The sequence below is a fragment of the Canis aureus genome, unplaced genomic scaffold (genome assembly GCF_053574225.1).
Source record: "Canis aureus isolate CA01 unplaced genomic scaffold, VMU_Caureus_v.1.0 NW_027326412.1_RagTag, whole genome shotgun sequence".
NCBI lineage: Eukaryota > Metazoa > Chordata > Mammalia > Carnivora > Canidae > Canis > Canis aureus.
The window spans coordinates 266,586-283,910 of record NW_027554413.1 but is presented as its reverse complement, the minus strand read 5'-3'; the positions used below and the strand labels follow the sequence as shown (position 1 = coordinate 283,910).

The following is a 17,325-nucleotide window of genomic DNA, read 5'->3' as shown; positions in this document are numbered from 1 at the left end:
ACCAAACCTAAAAGTCAAGGGAACCTAAATAGCTAAAGCAGTCTTTAAAAAACAAGAACAAAGTTTGAGGAGTCATACTTCTCAATTTCAAAACTACCACAAAGATAATCAAAATAGTATGGGACTTGTATAAGGGCAGACAAAAAATAATAGAATAAAGAGTCCAAAAATAAACCTCTACATCTATGGCAAATTGATTTTCAACAAGGATACCAAGAACTTTCAATGGGGAAAGAACAATCTCTTCAACAAATGGTGCCCGGAAAACCGGATATCCACATGCAAAAAGAATTAAATTGCACATTACTTTACTTACACCCTATACAAAACTTAACTCAAAATGAATCAAAGACTTAGAGATAACACCATGACATTATTAGATGAAAACAGGGCAAATCTTCATTACCTTGGCTTTGGCAATGGTTTCTTATGATACCAAAAATATAGGCAAGAAAAAATGTATTTGTTGGACTTTATCAAAATTAAAAATGTTTGTGCATTAAAGAACACTATCAAGATGAGTGAAGACAACCCACAGAATGGGAGAAAATATCTGCAAATATTCTATCTGATAAGGGATTAATAGTCACAATATATAAAGAATTCCTACAACTCAACAACAAAAGACTACCCATTTTTTAATGGGCAAAGGACTTGAATAGACATTTCTTAAAATAAATATACAAATTCCCAATAATATGGAAATATGCTAAACATTACTATTAGGGAAATGGAAATCCAAACTATAATGGAATACCATACTTCATACTTACTAGGATATCTATCATAAAAAAACACACAATCACACACAGAAAATAACAAGTATTGGTGGTAATGTGGAGAAGCTGGAATCCTTCTACAGGAGCATAAAATGGTTCAATCTAGGTACAGTTTGGTACTTCCTCTAAAAGTTAAATACAGAATTAGCATATGACACAGAAATTCCACTCCTAGGTAACCTCCAAAATTAAAACAGGGACTCAGTTACTTGTAAGCCAATATTTATAGCATTTTTCACCATAATCAAAAAGTGGAAACAACCCAAGTGTCCAACAATAGATTTACTGATAAACAAAATGTGGTTATATACACGAATGGAATATTATTCAGCCACAAAAAGGAATGAAGTTCCGACACATGCTACAACATGGATGGACCTTGAACATATTATGCTAAATGTAATAAGCCAAGCACCAAAGTACAAATTTACAATTCCACTTCTCTGAAATACCTAGGAAAGGCAAATTTATATTTGATTAGAAATCGAGAAACCAAAAAGTAGATTAGAGGTTCCTAGGAGCTGGGGAAGTAGGCATGAGGAGGTTACTGCTTAATGGGAACAGTTTTAGTTTGAGATGATGAAAAAGATTTGGAAATGGACAGTAGTAATGGCTGCACATAATTAATGCCACTCAGTGATACACTCGAAGTAGTTAAAATGACAAATTTTATGTTTTGTACAGGTATATTATAACAACAACAAAGGAAAACTAGAGTCCAGGAAATAGGTGATCAAACACCAGGGGAAAAAAACTCACAGGATGATGACAGAGAGACGTTTCAGGACAAGAGCAGCAGCAGAATAGTAAGAAAATAGAGTGCTCTGGAAGTGGCAGTGTCAGAAGGAAAATAACAGATCTGATAAACTGTCTGATGTAGGATTTGTGGAATTGACATCATCTTGAGAATCAGCCTGGGGCTTAAGTGTATCACTTTAGTATTTCTTGCATATTGCTTCTTACCCACATCAGCTTCAATCAAGATTTAATAACTGTATTAACTGATTCCTTTGTCCACCTCAAAAACTATTTCAAAAACCATGCAAGACACAGAGAAAGTACAGTTCTTATGCATATGCAGTTGACACACTTACTGAGACAATCCAACTAGTTAGTAATCATGGGATGCCCAGAAAAGATAAAAATAATCAAAACATCTAGGCTTCATTAACAGGGATGACTGCTTTGTTCTTAGCATTATAAATTCAAAAGGAAAGATAAAAAGTGCTTTTTTAGAAAGCAATCTGACATATTTTACACCTATTACCTAAAGAGGTTCAGAAACTTCCTTGAAGTACTCCACTTATAATATTTCTTATGTAATATATTGTGAAAAACTCTCTAAAAATTATAAACAGGGTCCAAAAATAGAATTATTCTCAACAGAAGGTAACATGTCAAGTAACACTATGCTATGATATTTCAAGATTCTGTAAACTTACCTGTTTAGACATATTTTCTGAAAATTTTGCCGATTTTTCTTTTAAAAATGTGACAAGGTCTTTATAAATTTCACTTTTTCTCTCATAATTAATTTCCCCCTCATCTTCTGTTTTGCCCTTTGGAAGAAAAAGTTTGGTGCAATTATTAATGTAGTAGCATTTGAACCTGATCAATACATCACAACCCAAGGCCACATATTGTTTTCTTCTCTCGAGGATCCATGTGGCAGTTTTTATACATCAAAAATATGGGCAGAATTCTTCCTTCTTAAAGTTATCCATTTGTCCGTCCATCCACTCATCCACCCATCCATCATCCATACATTATGCTTTTACTGAGTACCTCCTATATGCATGTAGGGCATTTTGCTAGTTAGCAAAGAATGGAGAGCTTCCTTCCCTCTGCACTCCTCTAATGCAAAAAAACAAAACACACACACAAAAAAAAACATTATGACTTCAAGAGAATCTGATGAAGTCATAAAAGGTCCCAAGATTAGAATGCCACCATAGAAAAGCTTGTTTCCATTTGTCACACTCTGTTCTTGTTCTGTGTGTAAAGAGGTTGCTATGGGATTATTTTCTAGAGTTACAACCTCCATGTAAGCACCTGACACTCCAACCTTTTTCTCCATACCTCTTTCTTTTTGTCTCTTTCCTTTCGTCACCTATCCTAATAGAAAAGATTTGGCTCTGCCTTAACCAAATGTATATATAAAAACCCATAGTGTGCTTTTTATATATACGTAACCACACACATACACAAAACATCATATACACCCATATAACTCAGGCGTGCCATGCATTTTGTCGTAATTATTGAATCATGTTCCTTATCTTTCATTCTTGAAATTGAGAGGAACACTTAGATATTTCCATATCAAATAAAGGTATATGTAGATTAGTAGCTCTTGATAGGAACAAAGTGTCCTTGCCCCACTCTAGAAGGTCAAAGTCTCTTATTTTCTGATTGGAAATTTCACTTTCTTAGAGTATCAAAACAAACCAAAGGCTAAATCATATTTAGCTCATCTCCCCCCTCTGTGCAGATATAATCTGAGAAGATCATGCTGAGAAGAAATGCACCATAAGGCAAGTCAGATGAGATGCTTGCTGGTCATCAAGAAAGTGGCACTCACATTTTGAAGCCAATCCAAACCAAGAGGTAGCAATTCTCCCAACAGTCCCCTGTGATGAGGAATCCCCACTAAGGATTTAGGTTCTCCCTGCAGATATTGCCTGTGAGGCCCCACATTACATTGAAGACACCAAGGGCAGGGTTGCCAAGGGGAAAGCTGACCACCTAGTAAGTTCAGTGAACAGGTATGAGACAAAAAATAAAATGTGTTCATGTGGAAGATTCAGAAGGCCACCACCCTGCTTAGTGCTCAGGGGTGGGAATCTGGAATGCTGTGTTTCTCCCTAGTCAGCTTCAGTTAGCAGCAAGTAAAAGGAAGACTGTAAAGCTGGAGGAGGGAGAAAGGGACTGCTCCCAGCTCCTCGTCCCCTGTCCCCAGCAGTGAACCCTGGCAGTGGCAGCTGCTTCCAGTAGCAACAGTTGGTTCCAGTTCCCAGGGGTTTTTCCCTATGTTCCCAGAACCTGGCTCATTACAACTCCTTAGAATCCCATTACAAACCAACCAGGTCTCCCTCTTCCAAGGTCTGGGTCTCAGCTCTGCTGGTTCTGCAAAGATCCTCTCCTCTGAGCTCCTGAGGTACCAGCTCCTGGGCATTGTACTCCTCTGACATCTGGGTGCCAGTTTCATGAGACCCCCTGTGCTCCAGCATAGCCTGGAAGCGACCATTCTTCAGAGATATGGATCCCAGCTCTGTGGGAGTCCCCCCTCTGAACTCCCAAGGGACCATAACCAATGTAAGCAGGGTCCCCTCCTCAGAGGTCTAAGTCCCAGCTCTGCAAGGACATCTTCTGAGACCCTAAGGAACCAGCACAGCCTGGTGGTGCTCCCTCACCAGACACATGGGTCCCAGCTTCTTGGGGGTGCTTCCTCCAAGCTCCCACATTTTAATTCCTTCCCTTTGTCCTCTCAACACTTAGGGCAAAAGCTATAGTTACTGCTTCTGTGTTACCTCAGCCACCTCTTATTTGCCCGAATACTTGTATAATTAATTAATTAATTAATTAATCAATCAATCAGTGAACTGATCGTTACAGAGGTTTTCATTTTATAAAGTGGCGTGGGTTCCTTTGACGGTCATTTCTTAGAAGACTGATTTAATGACCTGCAATGGGGAACACCGAGGCTCATTCTGAAATGGTTTTGGATTTGCTCAGCAAACACATAGCAAAGGGATCTGCTTCAACCCAACAGAACAGAATCGCATTTTCTGTGGCCATCAGCATTCAGTCCTGGAGACATGCCTGCATTTACAGAGATGGAGCCAAGCACCAAAGACAACATGGTTCTTAAAAAATTACTTACGCCATTTAAAAATACTCCTTCTGTACTACAAGTAACACACAGAGTTTCAACATCATGGGGTTTTACCAGCACGTAACAAATTTCCCCATGAATTTGTCTCCAAGGTGGGGCTCGACATCCATTTGAAAATTCATAATCTGAAACCAATTATCGATCAATTAAAAGGAGCTCTGAAAAATAAAATATGTTATCTTTAAAAAGAAATAAATATGATTACAGTTTTTTTCAAATACTCAATCCTAATGTAGCTATTGAAGCATTTGGAAATAATAATTATTTTACATAACACAAAGCAAATCTGAGAATAATAGAAACCTGAAGTATAGTCAATAGATTCCAAGACAGTTTGTTCTCCTTTTCCTGAGAAATGTTTCAGCAGTTTTATATCGTTCTTAACAGTTGTTGGGTTTAAACAGATTTGTCTGAAATGAATGATAAGAAATGCATTTTAACACTCTAAAAGAGAATCTCCAGAAAACAGATGAAAATATACCATTTTAGCAAGGGGGGGGCTGGTGGGAGGAGGAATATCACTTTTTATAATTAAAATTGTAGTCAAATTATACAACAACAAAAATGTTGCAGTTAGTTTTAGCTGTGTTATAGCCTTACAACACTGTCAAGACATCAAGAAACCAGTGATTCATATTTAATGCAACATTAAATAAATTCGTTTAAAAATTCATTTCATTTCTTAGTGGTAATAGCATAATACTAGAAAAAAAACTACAAAAATGAACAAGTTTTAAACCTTACAAAGTCTATATGATATTTGCATTACTATTTAACCATCTATTTAATTGTCTGAGGAGAGTGAAAATAACAAGGCCACTTCATGTCCTCAGAATCAGGTGAAACCCCATAGAAAGCTCTAGCAAAGCTAACAGTAAATCTTTACATTTTAGAATTAGAAATATCCATGCAATACCCTAAAATCTACTGTTAAATCAATAACAACTCCTATAATTTGTGTATGTTTAAAAAAATTCTGAAAGCATTTTTTGTAACTAACTTTTAGAGGTTTCTTTTTTCTAAAAAGACTCACAATGAAATACATTTTAGAGAATGATTCAGTAGGTGCAGATCCAGTTGCTTAAGCAGCATGCCAACCTTCATCTTTATCTCACTCTCAGGATCTTCATCTTTGGTAATTTTATCAAGAATATTTACTCTGGATGTGTCTTCTTTCACCGTGTTATAATCCAAACCCAGGATTTTTGTTACAGGATCTCTGTTAGCTGATCAAACAAGTAAATAAATAAAAATGATTCTCTTGTCTTCTGTTGTAAGAAAAATAATGACTAACAAGTCCTCTGAAGCCCACCCAAATGTGCTTCCTTCATTAAGCTTTCTCTCATGGACCCAATTTGAATTAATCTCAACTTCTCAGATTCTACTGCATTTAGGAACTTTCTTGTACTCCTTGAGATTCTCTACCTTGTACTGCAGTATCATCTATCTATATCATATCTCTCATAAGACAAAGAACAAGACCTTCTTTTTTTTTTTCTTTTTTTTTAATTGACTGTAGGGCATTGTCCAGCATGGTCATTCAATTAGTGTATCCAGAACTGATTTGAAGATAGAGAAATACTGGTCTCCTTAGAAGAATCATCACTAGAACTGTGTGTGTGTACGTGTGTGTGTGTGTGTGTATGTAACCACTGAGGCTTAGTGTTCACAAATGCTTTCTTTCCAAAACAGCATGGTTTTCTCAGTCTAAAGATCTACCACCAGTCTTTTCCACCTGTTCAAAGTGCTTATATTTTCTTTCTTTTTTTTTAATTTTTTTTTATTTATTTATGATAGGCACGCAGTGAAAGAGAGAGAGAGAGAGAGAGGCAGAGACACAGGCAGAGGGAGAAGCAGGCTCCATGCACCGGGAGCCCGACGTGGGATTCGATCCTGTGTCTCCAGGATCGCGCCCTGGGCCAAAGGCAGGCGCCAAACCGCTGCGCCACCCAGGGATCCCTCAAAATGCTTATATTTTCTTTTTTTTTTTTTTAAGAAATATTCTTTTTTTTTATATATTTATTTATTTATTTATTTATTTATTTATTTATTTATTTATTTATTTATGAATGATAGACACACAGTGAGAGAGAGAGAGGCAGAGACATAGGCAGAGGGAGAAGCAGGCTCCACGCACCGGGAGCCCGACGTGGGATTCGATCCCGGGTCTCCAGGATCGCGCCCTGGGCCAAAGGCAGGCGCTAAACCGTTGCGCCACCCAGGGATCCCAATGCTTATATTTTCAATGCCTTTTTATGTTCAAGTTGGAAAAACAAATCTGGCCAGTACTCACACACATACCAAAGTTACAGTGAAAAACTCCAATACTAATTCATGATCAAGGCTGACATAGGTGTGAAAGTAGACTCTAGAGATGGTTAAAACTCTAGAGATGGTTAAAAGAATTTGGTGAAAGCCAAAGAACCATGTAGTTGCAAGTGAGGAAGAAGAGGGCAAAGCCATATTTGGAAAGGAGGAATTTAAATAAGATGAAATATATATGTATTTGAACAAGGAGGCCCATGGGACTAGTTCAGAAAGCTCCACCTGATTGAAATGAGTGAAGCACAGTGATGGCATTAACTCTGCAGTGGGAGATGGACTCTGGCACCAGGAAATAGCAGAAAAGGCTTAGGGCTTCTTAGAAAAAAACACACAAGGGGAGGGGCAGGGAAAAGAGATCTAGGAATCATCTACTTTTTGAGCATCTCAATCATCCTTACAGCAGTCATCTCATTAAGACTCATGGAAAAAGGTATTATATGAATTCTGGGGAAAGACACAAACCTGCCCCCCAAATTGCCCTGCACCATGGAATCTGGACCCAAAACTAAGAGTTGTACCTAGAGCTCTTACAGAAAGGACAAAATGCAGCAAAGGATACACATTTAGCCAAACTAGATATATAGCAGCCAGTCTATGTATTAAGTTCATGCACTAAGTTGAAATTAATGCTATTACCAACCTCCTTGAATTCAACTTTACTCTTAAGATTTCATTCCTCCTCAGCAGGGTAGCTATGAGGTATAGATAGATAGATAGCCTAATAATGAAGAGTAGGCAAGAGAGAAGAAAAGGCTGCTGTCCTAAGGTTCACATCTTTTTTTAAAAAAATATTTTATTTATTTACTCATTCATTAGAGTCATAGGGAGAGAGGCAGAGACACAGGCAGAGGCAGAGGGAGAAGGAGGCTGCAGGCAAGGAGCCCGATGTGGGACTCTGATCCCGGGTCTCCAAGATCACACCCTGGGCTGAAGGCAGACGCTTAACCGCTGAGCCACCCAGGCATCTCATAAGATTTACATCCTAAAGAATATTTTTTTTAAAGGTTCATCTTCCCACGTCATAGCAGTAGACACAGCAAAGAATGATTAGAGGCAAGACCAGGCACCTCATGCTTGAGTCCTTCTAGTCACATGATTCCAAACAGGCAAAACATGTATATGACACCATTACGTACTGTTAGGTATTTCTACTCATAAGAAAAATTCAGAAAACAATTGCTCCAGGCAATTGGTCACATTCTTTTACGCATGTTAGATGCTTAGACAATAATGAAAATCTACATCCTTAATGAAGAGGAAAACGTTTCCCATTGAGTGAATGTAACTACCTCCACAAAGCTATGCAACCTACAAAGGAACATTACTGAGACCAATGGAAAGTGAGATTACTCTGGGCTATCTTTGCTGCATACATTTTAGAGGAAACCGAGCATCATCCGTCACAGCAGGCCTGAGGGTAGAGGGTGGAGTTTGGTGCAGGCCCCACTAATCTGTCTTCTCTCCTGTGTAGACCTTAGAGGATACAGGCCTCTGGTCTTTCCAGAAGTGAGGAAGCCTCTCTTTAAACCACATGCTAAAATTAGAAATCTAGAAGCTTGCTAGTGGTAAAGTATTAGGCCTTTCAGTTTAAAGTAGAAACTTGATATGAGCATGACATTCAGCCAAGAAAAATGAATGACATTTTTACAAAGTCGAACATAGGACTTTTTGCCTTTTAGGTCACGGAACTTTTTTCAAGAGACTGCAACTCCCCCTCCCCCATGATTATGTTTCTAAAAGTTCAAGTCATAGACTGGAGCATAAATATCACCTTTGATACAAGCCTGTGCTTCCTTCAGCTTTCTGTCTTTGGCAATAAGCAGCAAACGTGACAGCTGCCCCAAGCTCCTGATCTTAATGTGTGCCACAGAGAGGAACAGCAAAGGCTGCCCATCTTTATCAACTTCTTCTGACTTGACTGTTGTTTCACTAGGAAATAAAAATAAATAAATAAATAAATAAATAAAATCTTAAGCTTACCTGGATGCTAGTGAAGTTAAACATAAGACATTCTGACAAATCATCCCTCTGGCTCATTATAAAACACAAAATATAAGTACTTCTTGTTAAAAGCTCATGTCTTTTCCTCATTTGTCCACACTCAGATCCCTAAGTTCCCAGGCTTATTAGCAACCATAGTTAGCAACATGATATACCCAGGAAGAACATTTTAAGCCACGTCTTGAATACTTACATGAACTCAATCACAGTTTTTGGTTTTGTTTTTCTAACAATGTGTTGGACAACTTTAAAAAAATCACTGGTTCTACAGGACCATTCATGTTTTGGGGATTTCTAAAGTTATTTTATTTATAAAGTTTACACCACAGTAATTAGTGGTTAGAAATCTTCTTGGCTACTCTGTGTTTATGAACAAAAAGCTATAAAAAAGAGAAAGAGAGAGAGACAAACTAGGTTCCCTCTGTGGATGTTTTCCCACTCCAAACCCCCTAATTTGGTTTACTTTAGGATAATAAGCAGTTTTTCTAAATGGACTTTTCCTGATCAGAAATTTCTGGGTCTCCTAGATTTGTCTTTCTGCCCATTTTAATTATTTTTTTTAGGTCAGCATTTAAGAAATATTAAGATGTTTTTACGGCAGTGATATTTCTATAGATTTCTACCACGTACAACATTAACTAAGCTACCTAGGTTTTTATTAGATATGGATATCCCTGGAAAAACTGCTCTCCTCTTAAGACCTGATCTAACATATTTTAAATTGTAAGGCAGATAAACAGATGTGGTGTATTGCCAGTTCATCAGAAAAAGTAAACCTGACAGACTCAGACTCAGATGTACTACCAGCACGATTTCACTAGAAAAGGAAGAAGATAGAGATCATGGAGGCAGACTAGTGGCTTGCCACGGATGTCCACATCCTAACACCCGAGGCCCACAAATGCCTTATCTTACATGGCAAGAGAGACCATGCAGATGGATTAAGTTAAGGATCTTGAGATGGGAAGACTATTCTGAAATGTGCAGGAGGGTCAAGTCAGAAAAGCCAACGTGACATGGAAACAGGGTTCAGAGTAACACAGAGCCAGAAGCTATGGAATGTAGGTGGCCTCCAGAAGCTGGAGAAGACAAGAATGGATCTTCCTTCAGCCCCCAGAAGGAACACAGCCCTGCCAACGCCTTGATTTTAACCCTACACACTTATTTTAGTCTTTTCACCTCCAGAACCCTAAGAAATTAAATCTGCATTATTTTAAGTCACTAAGTATGTGAAAATTTGTTACAGCAGCAATAGGAGGCTAATACAGGGACTTTTACCAGGCTTTCCCACTGTTCTTCCAGCAGTAACTTTCATAGTAACTCACATAGGAAGTAACTTACATAGTAATTGTACACAGAAGGTACTCAATAAATAGAAGAGGAATAAACGAATAGAAGATTTCTAGGCTGACCAGTGATGTGTGTTGTATACAAAATGTGTGTTTTCTCTAAAATAAAGCTTTTGGAATAATGTCTTCAGGTTTGAGATTTCTTAAAGGTCTGTGCCAGGTTGGTCACATGTGCTAAGTGGATGATGACAAGACTAAGTTATAAGCTGACTGAATGCCAACAATATCAAGCCACTGAACTTGAGAAGGTGAAACTCCTGGTAAGATATGGGAGAAGTCAAGGGCACAGGACACATATTTCATTGCTCCCACCAGTTGAAGCCTGTAACTCAGCAAAGCAGTAGGAACTAAATGCCAGCTCCAGGGAGGATGTGGAAGAGCAGGTTTGTTTCGGGGTTTGCAGTTTCTAATACTGGAAGAAAGAGATTTTGGAAAGAAAAAATACTATGCCCATCTTGTGAGGTCAAGATAAATGTGCTGCAAATGAAATCCACTGACCTGATCAAAAGACTTTCAAACTGTAATTGTGGAGGGCAGCTGAAAATACTATAGCTTTATGCTATAAGGTGAGAGAGCAGAAAAATGTCACATTTATTTCATCCCCAGTGTCTAGTTTAGTGTCCAGAACATAGTAATTACTCAATAAATGAGCCTAAAAAATAACAAGAGATATAAAGCTACAGTTGCAAAACTAGTTAGTAATTCTCAGGAACAAAAAACAAAGAGCTCAAGTAACAAACGTTATGGCCATCGATTTTAATAGCATAATTTGGACATTTCACCAAAATATGGGGCACCCATGTGGCTCTGTTGGTTAAGTGTCTGACTCTTGGTTTCTGATCAGGTCGTGATCTCAGGGTCATGAGATCAAGCCCTGGTTGAGCTCCACAGTCAGTGAGGCGTCTGCTTGTCCCTCTCCCTTTGTTCCACCCCCCCATCTGCTTGCTCTCTCTCTCTCTCTCTCTCTCTCAAATAAATAAAATCTTTTAGAAAAGTTTTACCAAAACATAATAATTATCATCTCATAAAACAATACAATTTTAAGATCAGAGATCATGTAACTGATCCTTCATGACATTGATAAGAGAACTAGAACAAGAAGGTAAAAGGATCAAACAATGCCCATTACCAAGGAGTATTGGGAAGTCAACAATAAAAAAGATGCCTGTAGAGATTTACAAAAGAAAAAAGAAAACTAGGAATCAGAAAGGTATGAATTGTGAGGGCGGTGGGCAGGACAGGGGGAAGAGGGTCACTGCTCGGGGCTCAACTCCTCATCTACACAGCACTCTTACCAGGAGAGAATTTTGTCCCAACTCAGACATATCATTGAGACAGCAGAGAGACATTAGAAGCTAAAATATCACAGTATTAAAGCTGACATGAGTCAAAATCGTAATTTTACCAAAAAAGAAAAGAACTGATAATAACATTGTCACTAAGTGATTCTGAACACTTATCCAGTCTTTATATTTCCTGAGCTACATTCTAATGAGTCAAAGCAACTGAGCTCTGTATACCACCACCATATGGTGTTAATCATTGAAGGGTGTCATTTGTCCTTAGCTTACAGTGGACTTGGGTTTCATTCTGGAGTGTTTTAGAAAGATTAGTTATCTCATTCTGTCTGATAAGAACAAAAGCAATTGAAAATGGTAATACAAGGAGACCTATGATTTCCATTAGAATGAAAGTGGAGTTATTTTCCCCAAAACAATGAACATGGAAAGACGATGACCAGTGTTATTATAGAATGAAGGGTTGTACATTGGAAATGATTCTAAAAGAAAAGAGTAAGTCATCTAACATGTGGACAGTGCCATGCCTATCTACTCAACAATGATCTGCACAAAAGAAGATGGGTGACGACATGTAAAACCTTTTTTCAGTGCATGATGAGCAGATCAGTTTCAATGTCAGATGTCTGTTAGCCTAATTCAGAAGAAGGCTGATCAATTTTTTAAGGACTGCTGCAAAGAGTACATTTGGAGATGTGCAACATCAAATGAGAAATGAGGCCTCAAGTGCGAATATAAAAGAGATCAACAAAAGAGGGTAGCTTACTTACTTCAACAGACTTTCCATGTAAATAAAACTGACTTGTTTTGGAACAAAAGGCTGAGAGAACATATAGTCCCAAGAGGAAGAAGAAATATCCTAAAACATCCAATAATATTGTGGTTTGGTAGAAATGCATCCAGAGGCTCCAAACTCAAAGCCTTTATGATGACTTAGGTATCCATATTTATGTGGACTTACAGAGCTGAATCCTATCTGAAAGGACAGCAGTTGACCCTCCACCCTTTAAATAAATGAATAAAAGGTGTCCTAAGGGCCAGCAGCCTAAGCAAGAACAGTGCATGTGTACAAAAGGGCAAAGAATGAGGTAGCCGGGACTCTTTTAATGGTACGTTCTTCCAGCCATTGAGGGCATCTCTGGTCTATATCACTTTTGTTATGTTGGTGGACACAGCATACCAAGTGGCTATGGGTTGCTGACAGTTCTTTGGTTTGGGGGGGTGGGGGTAGAGCAAGGGGAGTGGTCAAGACTTGGATGTGTAAACATTTAGAATTTTCCATAACTACCAAAATCTCAGCTGTATCCTTTGCCTTCTTCAGGACTATCAGTACCCACCTGGTTTTCATCCAGCCACAATGGCATGGTTTCCTTCAACTACAACAAATGCTACTTTCAGACCCTCTTTTCCCTTCCGAGGTCAAAGATATCACCAATAAAAGTCAGAAATAAGAATAATGGATAGAAAAACTGGCCCAAGGAAAAGGTGTCCAGTAAATTTGACAGAAGGAAGACAATCAAGAGGTAGTTGGTTCAAAACATATATGTGCCAAAATGTTGAGACTTCCTGCTTAAGAGGGACCTCTATGCATAAAGACTGTATGAAAAAAAAAAAAAGACTGTATGCAGAGGTATAAGAATGGAAATAGAGCAAAAAGCAATTGGATAAGGATAAAGAAAGAGAAACAGTGATATGATTGAGGTATGTGTAACAGCCCACCTAAGTAGGTTGCAGATGTGGTCATGTTTGTCCTTGGAACACAAAATAAACAGAGGTAAGATACAATGACGCTCTTGATACTCTTATGACATCTGCTTTAAATTCATCTCTGTACTAAGTAGTTCATATGTTTTTGAACTATATGGTTTTGCAGATGAGTTCATCTTTCAAAGGTTAGAAAAAACAACATGTGACACTACACTGAACTTAAGTGGGAGCAATGAATAATGACAAGCACTTTGGGAGGAAGTGACCATAGGCAGAGTTAGAAATAAAATACAATTTTAGAAAAAGGCTTCAGGAAATTCAGAGAGAAGGTAGAGCATGACAACAGAACCAAACACTCCTGAAATACAGTTCAAAAAAGGTTTTTCAGTACTAAAAATGAAATTCAGAGTTTATTCTCACAAATAATCCCAAAGGGAAAAAGTGGAAAAGGCATATATAAGAAGATTTGACTGATTAGTGACCTGTCTTTGATAATGTCACACTTTAAAAGTTCATATGCAAAATTAAGGAGGAACACGGTGGCAGAAAAGAGGATCCCGATGCCTGAAAGTGGAAAATAAACTGAAGCTGACCAAAACAACAAAAAAGATTTACATATGCAAATGTCAATTACTCCTATATAATTATGATTACATTTATATAAATACATATATATTTTTTTATCTAAGCTCTCTAGAGCTAAGTTGACAGCTCCCTGTTTGAGGTAGAGGTAGGTTTTTCTTAAATCTCAGATTTGGAAGGTTCTCATTTGAGGACAATGCTAATTGCTAATTAGCCTCTCCCATATATTGAGGGAAATTTACCGCTCCCCAGGAATTAATAGATTTTAATACCAGAAGGGATTTTGCCTATAGCAGAGGTCACAAAACCAATGCCTACTGACACCTGTAGGGTTGTATAGATGAGTGGAAAGCCCAAACATAAAGCAACAACAATTGTTGGAGTGTGGTGAACTCAAGAATGCATCCCCTATCAAAAGAAATTCAAATCAAAATTTAAAAATTAGGAGTGCCAGGGCACCGGGGTGGCTCAGTGGTTGAGCATCTGCCTTCAGCTCAGGTCATGATCCCAGGGTCCTGGGATTGAGTCTCACAACAGGCTCTCTGTAGGGAGCCTGCTTCTCCCTCTGCCTGTATCTCTGCCTCTCTCTCTGTGTCTCTCATGAATAAATAACATCTAGATAGATAGATAGATAGATAGATAGATAGATAGATGATAGATAGATAGATAGATAGATAGATAGATAGATAGATAGATAGAAAGAAATAATTAGGGGTGCCTGGGTGGCTCAGTCGGTTAAGGGTCTGCCTTTGGCTCAAGTCATGATCTCAGGGTCCTGGGATAGAGCTCAGTGTCTGGCTGGCTCCCTACCCAGCCAGGAGTCTGCTTCTCCCTCTGCCCCTGCCCCTGCTCATCTTCTCTCTCTCTCTCTCTCTCATAAATACATACATACATACATACATACATACATACATACATAATTTTGTTGTGCTAAACAGAATGTTCCCAGATTTCAGCAGAGTGCCTCCTGATTGCAATTCCTGGGTCAGAATATTTCTGAGATTCACAGATGTTAAATTACTTGCCCAAAACCTACAACTCATTTATCAAAATATGTACAATAAAGACATTAAACTCTAGAAGCTCTTTACCAGCTTACCTGACAATATATCCTGATTCAAATGCTGAGGGGTCCAAGTTTGTTTTCCATTCAAGTGGTTCTACAAAAACATATTTTGCTTCTTGAGGATGTTTGTAGATAAAACTCTCCACAAACATCACAATTTCTTTCAATATCACTTCATTCAGTGGAGTAATTTCCAGGGTTCTGGTCCCATATCCAGCAGCAGTCCACTGTGCAGACCTTGTCAGAGCCACCCCCATGCTCAGTCAATGCTCAGATCTGAGCTCACCACACACCCTGCATCAGAGTGGAAAGAGTTAGAAACACAGGATGGCAATCACCTTTTTCCTGGAACCGTTCTCACTTTCAAGCCTTTAAGCCATCCAACACATATTCTGCTTCTTAATCTTAGTGGTCAATTTTTTTTCATCATCAAATTGCTCCTTAATGCAACAGAAATATTCATTTTTACTGGGCTAGCTCTAAGTAAAACTGACAGGCACTTGGATTTTCTAGTATCTATTTGCCCTAAGCAAATAACTTTCTCATTTCCCTGGGCCCCAGAAAGAAAAGCTCAAATAACTGGGCAGAAAACAGAAACAGAAAACTCCCAACAGTGGAAGGAAGAGCTGGGGGAAGATGGCATCAAGGCCTTTGGTCCAACAGGTTTGCTGGAGCCAAAGGCTCTTCTGGGCTGGGCAGTGCATAATTTAGAACCATGCTGTCAAACTGAACTCTGTTATTCTGACTTTCTTTAAAAAGAGAACATTATCTGCAACATTGAGTAAAAGCCGAGTTAGCAAGCAAGTTCTCACTGTGAACATTTAAGGCTTTTTTTTCCCTGATAGTCTATACTTGTTTGATTTTTCACTAATAGGATCATGAAAGGCTTCCTTCCAGAATATTAGAATGGTGATAAAGTTAAATATAGAATAGAATTAGCTTTCCCCCATTATTACTAAAGCTCCGAAGTACCAGGACCCTTCGGAAATGACTTGGGGATTTTGGGTTTTGTACTGCACTAAATCTAGTAACAGGATATCTAGATCAGTGGCTCTCAATGAGGCAATACTCATAATTCAGAAATATTATTAAGGATATTTCATTATCAAAATGATAGGAAGGGGACATCATTGGGATTTAGTAATGAGGACCAAGAATGTCAGACATCAGGGCACCCGGGTGGCTCAGTGGTTGAGTCTGCCTTTGGCTCAGGGTGTGATCCTGGGGTCCCAGGAGCGGGTCCTGGGATTGAGTCCCGCATCAGGCTCCCCACAGGGAGCCTGCTTCTCTCTCTGCCTACGTCTCTGCCTCTCTCTGTCTCTCATAAATAAATAAACTCTTAAAAAATAATGTCTGATGTCCTGCAATGTGCACAACAGTCCCCAGACAGAATTATACTACACTCTTTAGGCATCTGGTGGGCGAAAAACTTCAGATAAGTAATACCTGCGCTAAGAATCTAACTCCACTTTACAAAGTAATTTTTCCACAGTTTTGACATACACTGAATTTTCCAGGATTGCAACTATCATGTAAGTCAAAGGAAGGTTGTATATATTCTGTCTTATATGGAAGTCTACCAAGAGCTCAGTATTTTGGAAAATCACACCATTGATGGCCATGCTGGTCACACAATTTAAGTTTCAATGATGTGTTTACATCAGCCTGCATTTGGAGCTACTGCATTCACAGTATATAATTCTATGTAAGGCTGGAGCACCTGACTACTTCACTACATATTCTAGTGTAGTGGTACCTGAGCATTTACATACTATTACTGTATTGCAATTATTTACCTTTTAATTTTCCTTTATTTTACAGTTAGGGGACATCATTGGGATTTAGTGATGAGGACCAAGAATGTCAGACATCAGGGCACCTGGGTGGCTCAGTGGTTGAGTGTCTGCCTTTGGGCTCAGGCTATGATCCTGGGGTCCCAGGAAGTAGCCAATATCATTTTGATAATGAAATATGGTTAATAATACTTCTGAGTTATGAGTACTGCCTCACTGAGAGCCACTGATCTAGATATCCTATCTACATTTAAAGATATCCTATCCTACATTTAAACTATGCACACATGTAGAATTACTACCTAGGATTTTGATTTTGGAGTAGCAAAGAAGGCATTACAAAATATTTGTTATAAAAAATGATAGTTCTCAGGGCTAAGAATGGCTGATATATGTGTACATAAATAGGTATATATATTTTTATATCTGTGTATATACTTATATATACAAATACATACAATTATAAAATATATACAATTAGGGTACAGATTTTTTCGTGTGCATTTATTTTAGTATTCTAGTAGTTTGTT

General features: G+C 38.3%; 1 protein-coding gene and 1 long non-coding RNA gene across 17 annotated transcripts in view; one reads left to right on the top strand and one right to left on the bottom strand.

Moving 5' to 3' along the window:
• LOC144309468 (outer dynein arm-docking complex subunit 2-like) overlaps window positions 1-17,325 on the bottom strand; it is a 262,922-nt gene that overhangs the window by 214,775 nt on the left and 30,822 nt on the right. For 13 of the 15 annotated variants that reach the window (XR_013375457.1, XM_077890546.1, XM_077890550.1 and 10 more), the window contains 6 exons: window positions 15,036-15,296; window positions 8,771-8,928; window positions 5,708-5,900; window positions 4,978-5,084; window positions 4,663-4,799; window positions 2,222-2,338 (listed from right to left, as the gene is read on the bottom strand). Coding sequence is in view for 14 of the 15 variants with exons in the window: in XM_077890546.1 (XP_077746672.1) it covers window positions 2,222-2,338; window positions 4,663-4,799; window positions 4,978-5,084; window positions 5,708-5,900; window positions 8,771-8,928; window positions 15,036-15,259 (936 nt within the window). In the remaining variant the exon portion in view is untranslated. Of the gene's footprint in view, window positions 1-2,221; window positions 2,339-2,564; window positions 2,704-4,662; window positions 4,800-4,977; window positions 5,085-5,707; window positions 5,901-8,770; window positions 8,929-15,035; window positions 15,297-17,325 lie in introns of those variants that run through there. The other 2 variants (XM_077890548.1, XM_077890553.1) reach the window with 2 other exon arrangements.
• LOC144309471 (uncharacterized) lies at window positions 2,733-4,773 on the top strand. Of its 2 annotated transcripts, none has more exons than XR_013375459.1 (3): window positions 2,733-2,823; window positions 3,271-3,386; window positions 4,414-4,773. It is a non-coding gene; the product is annotated as an uncharacterized LOC144309471 (long non-coding RNA). The 2 variants fall into 2 exon arrangements; XR_013375458.1 differs by having other exon boundaries at window positions 3,271-3,936; window positions 4,515-4,773.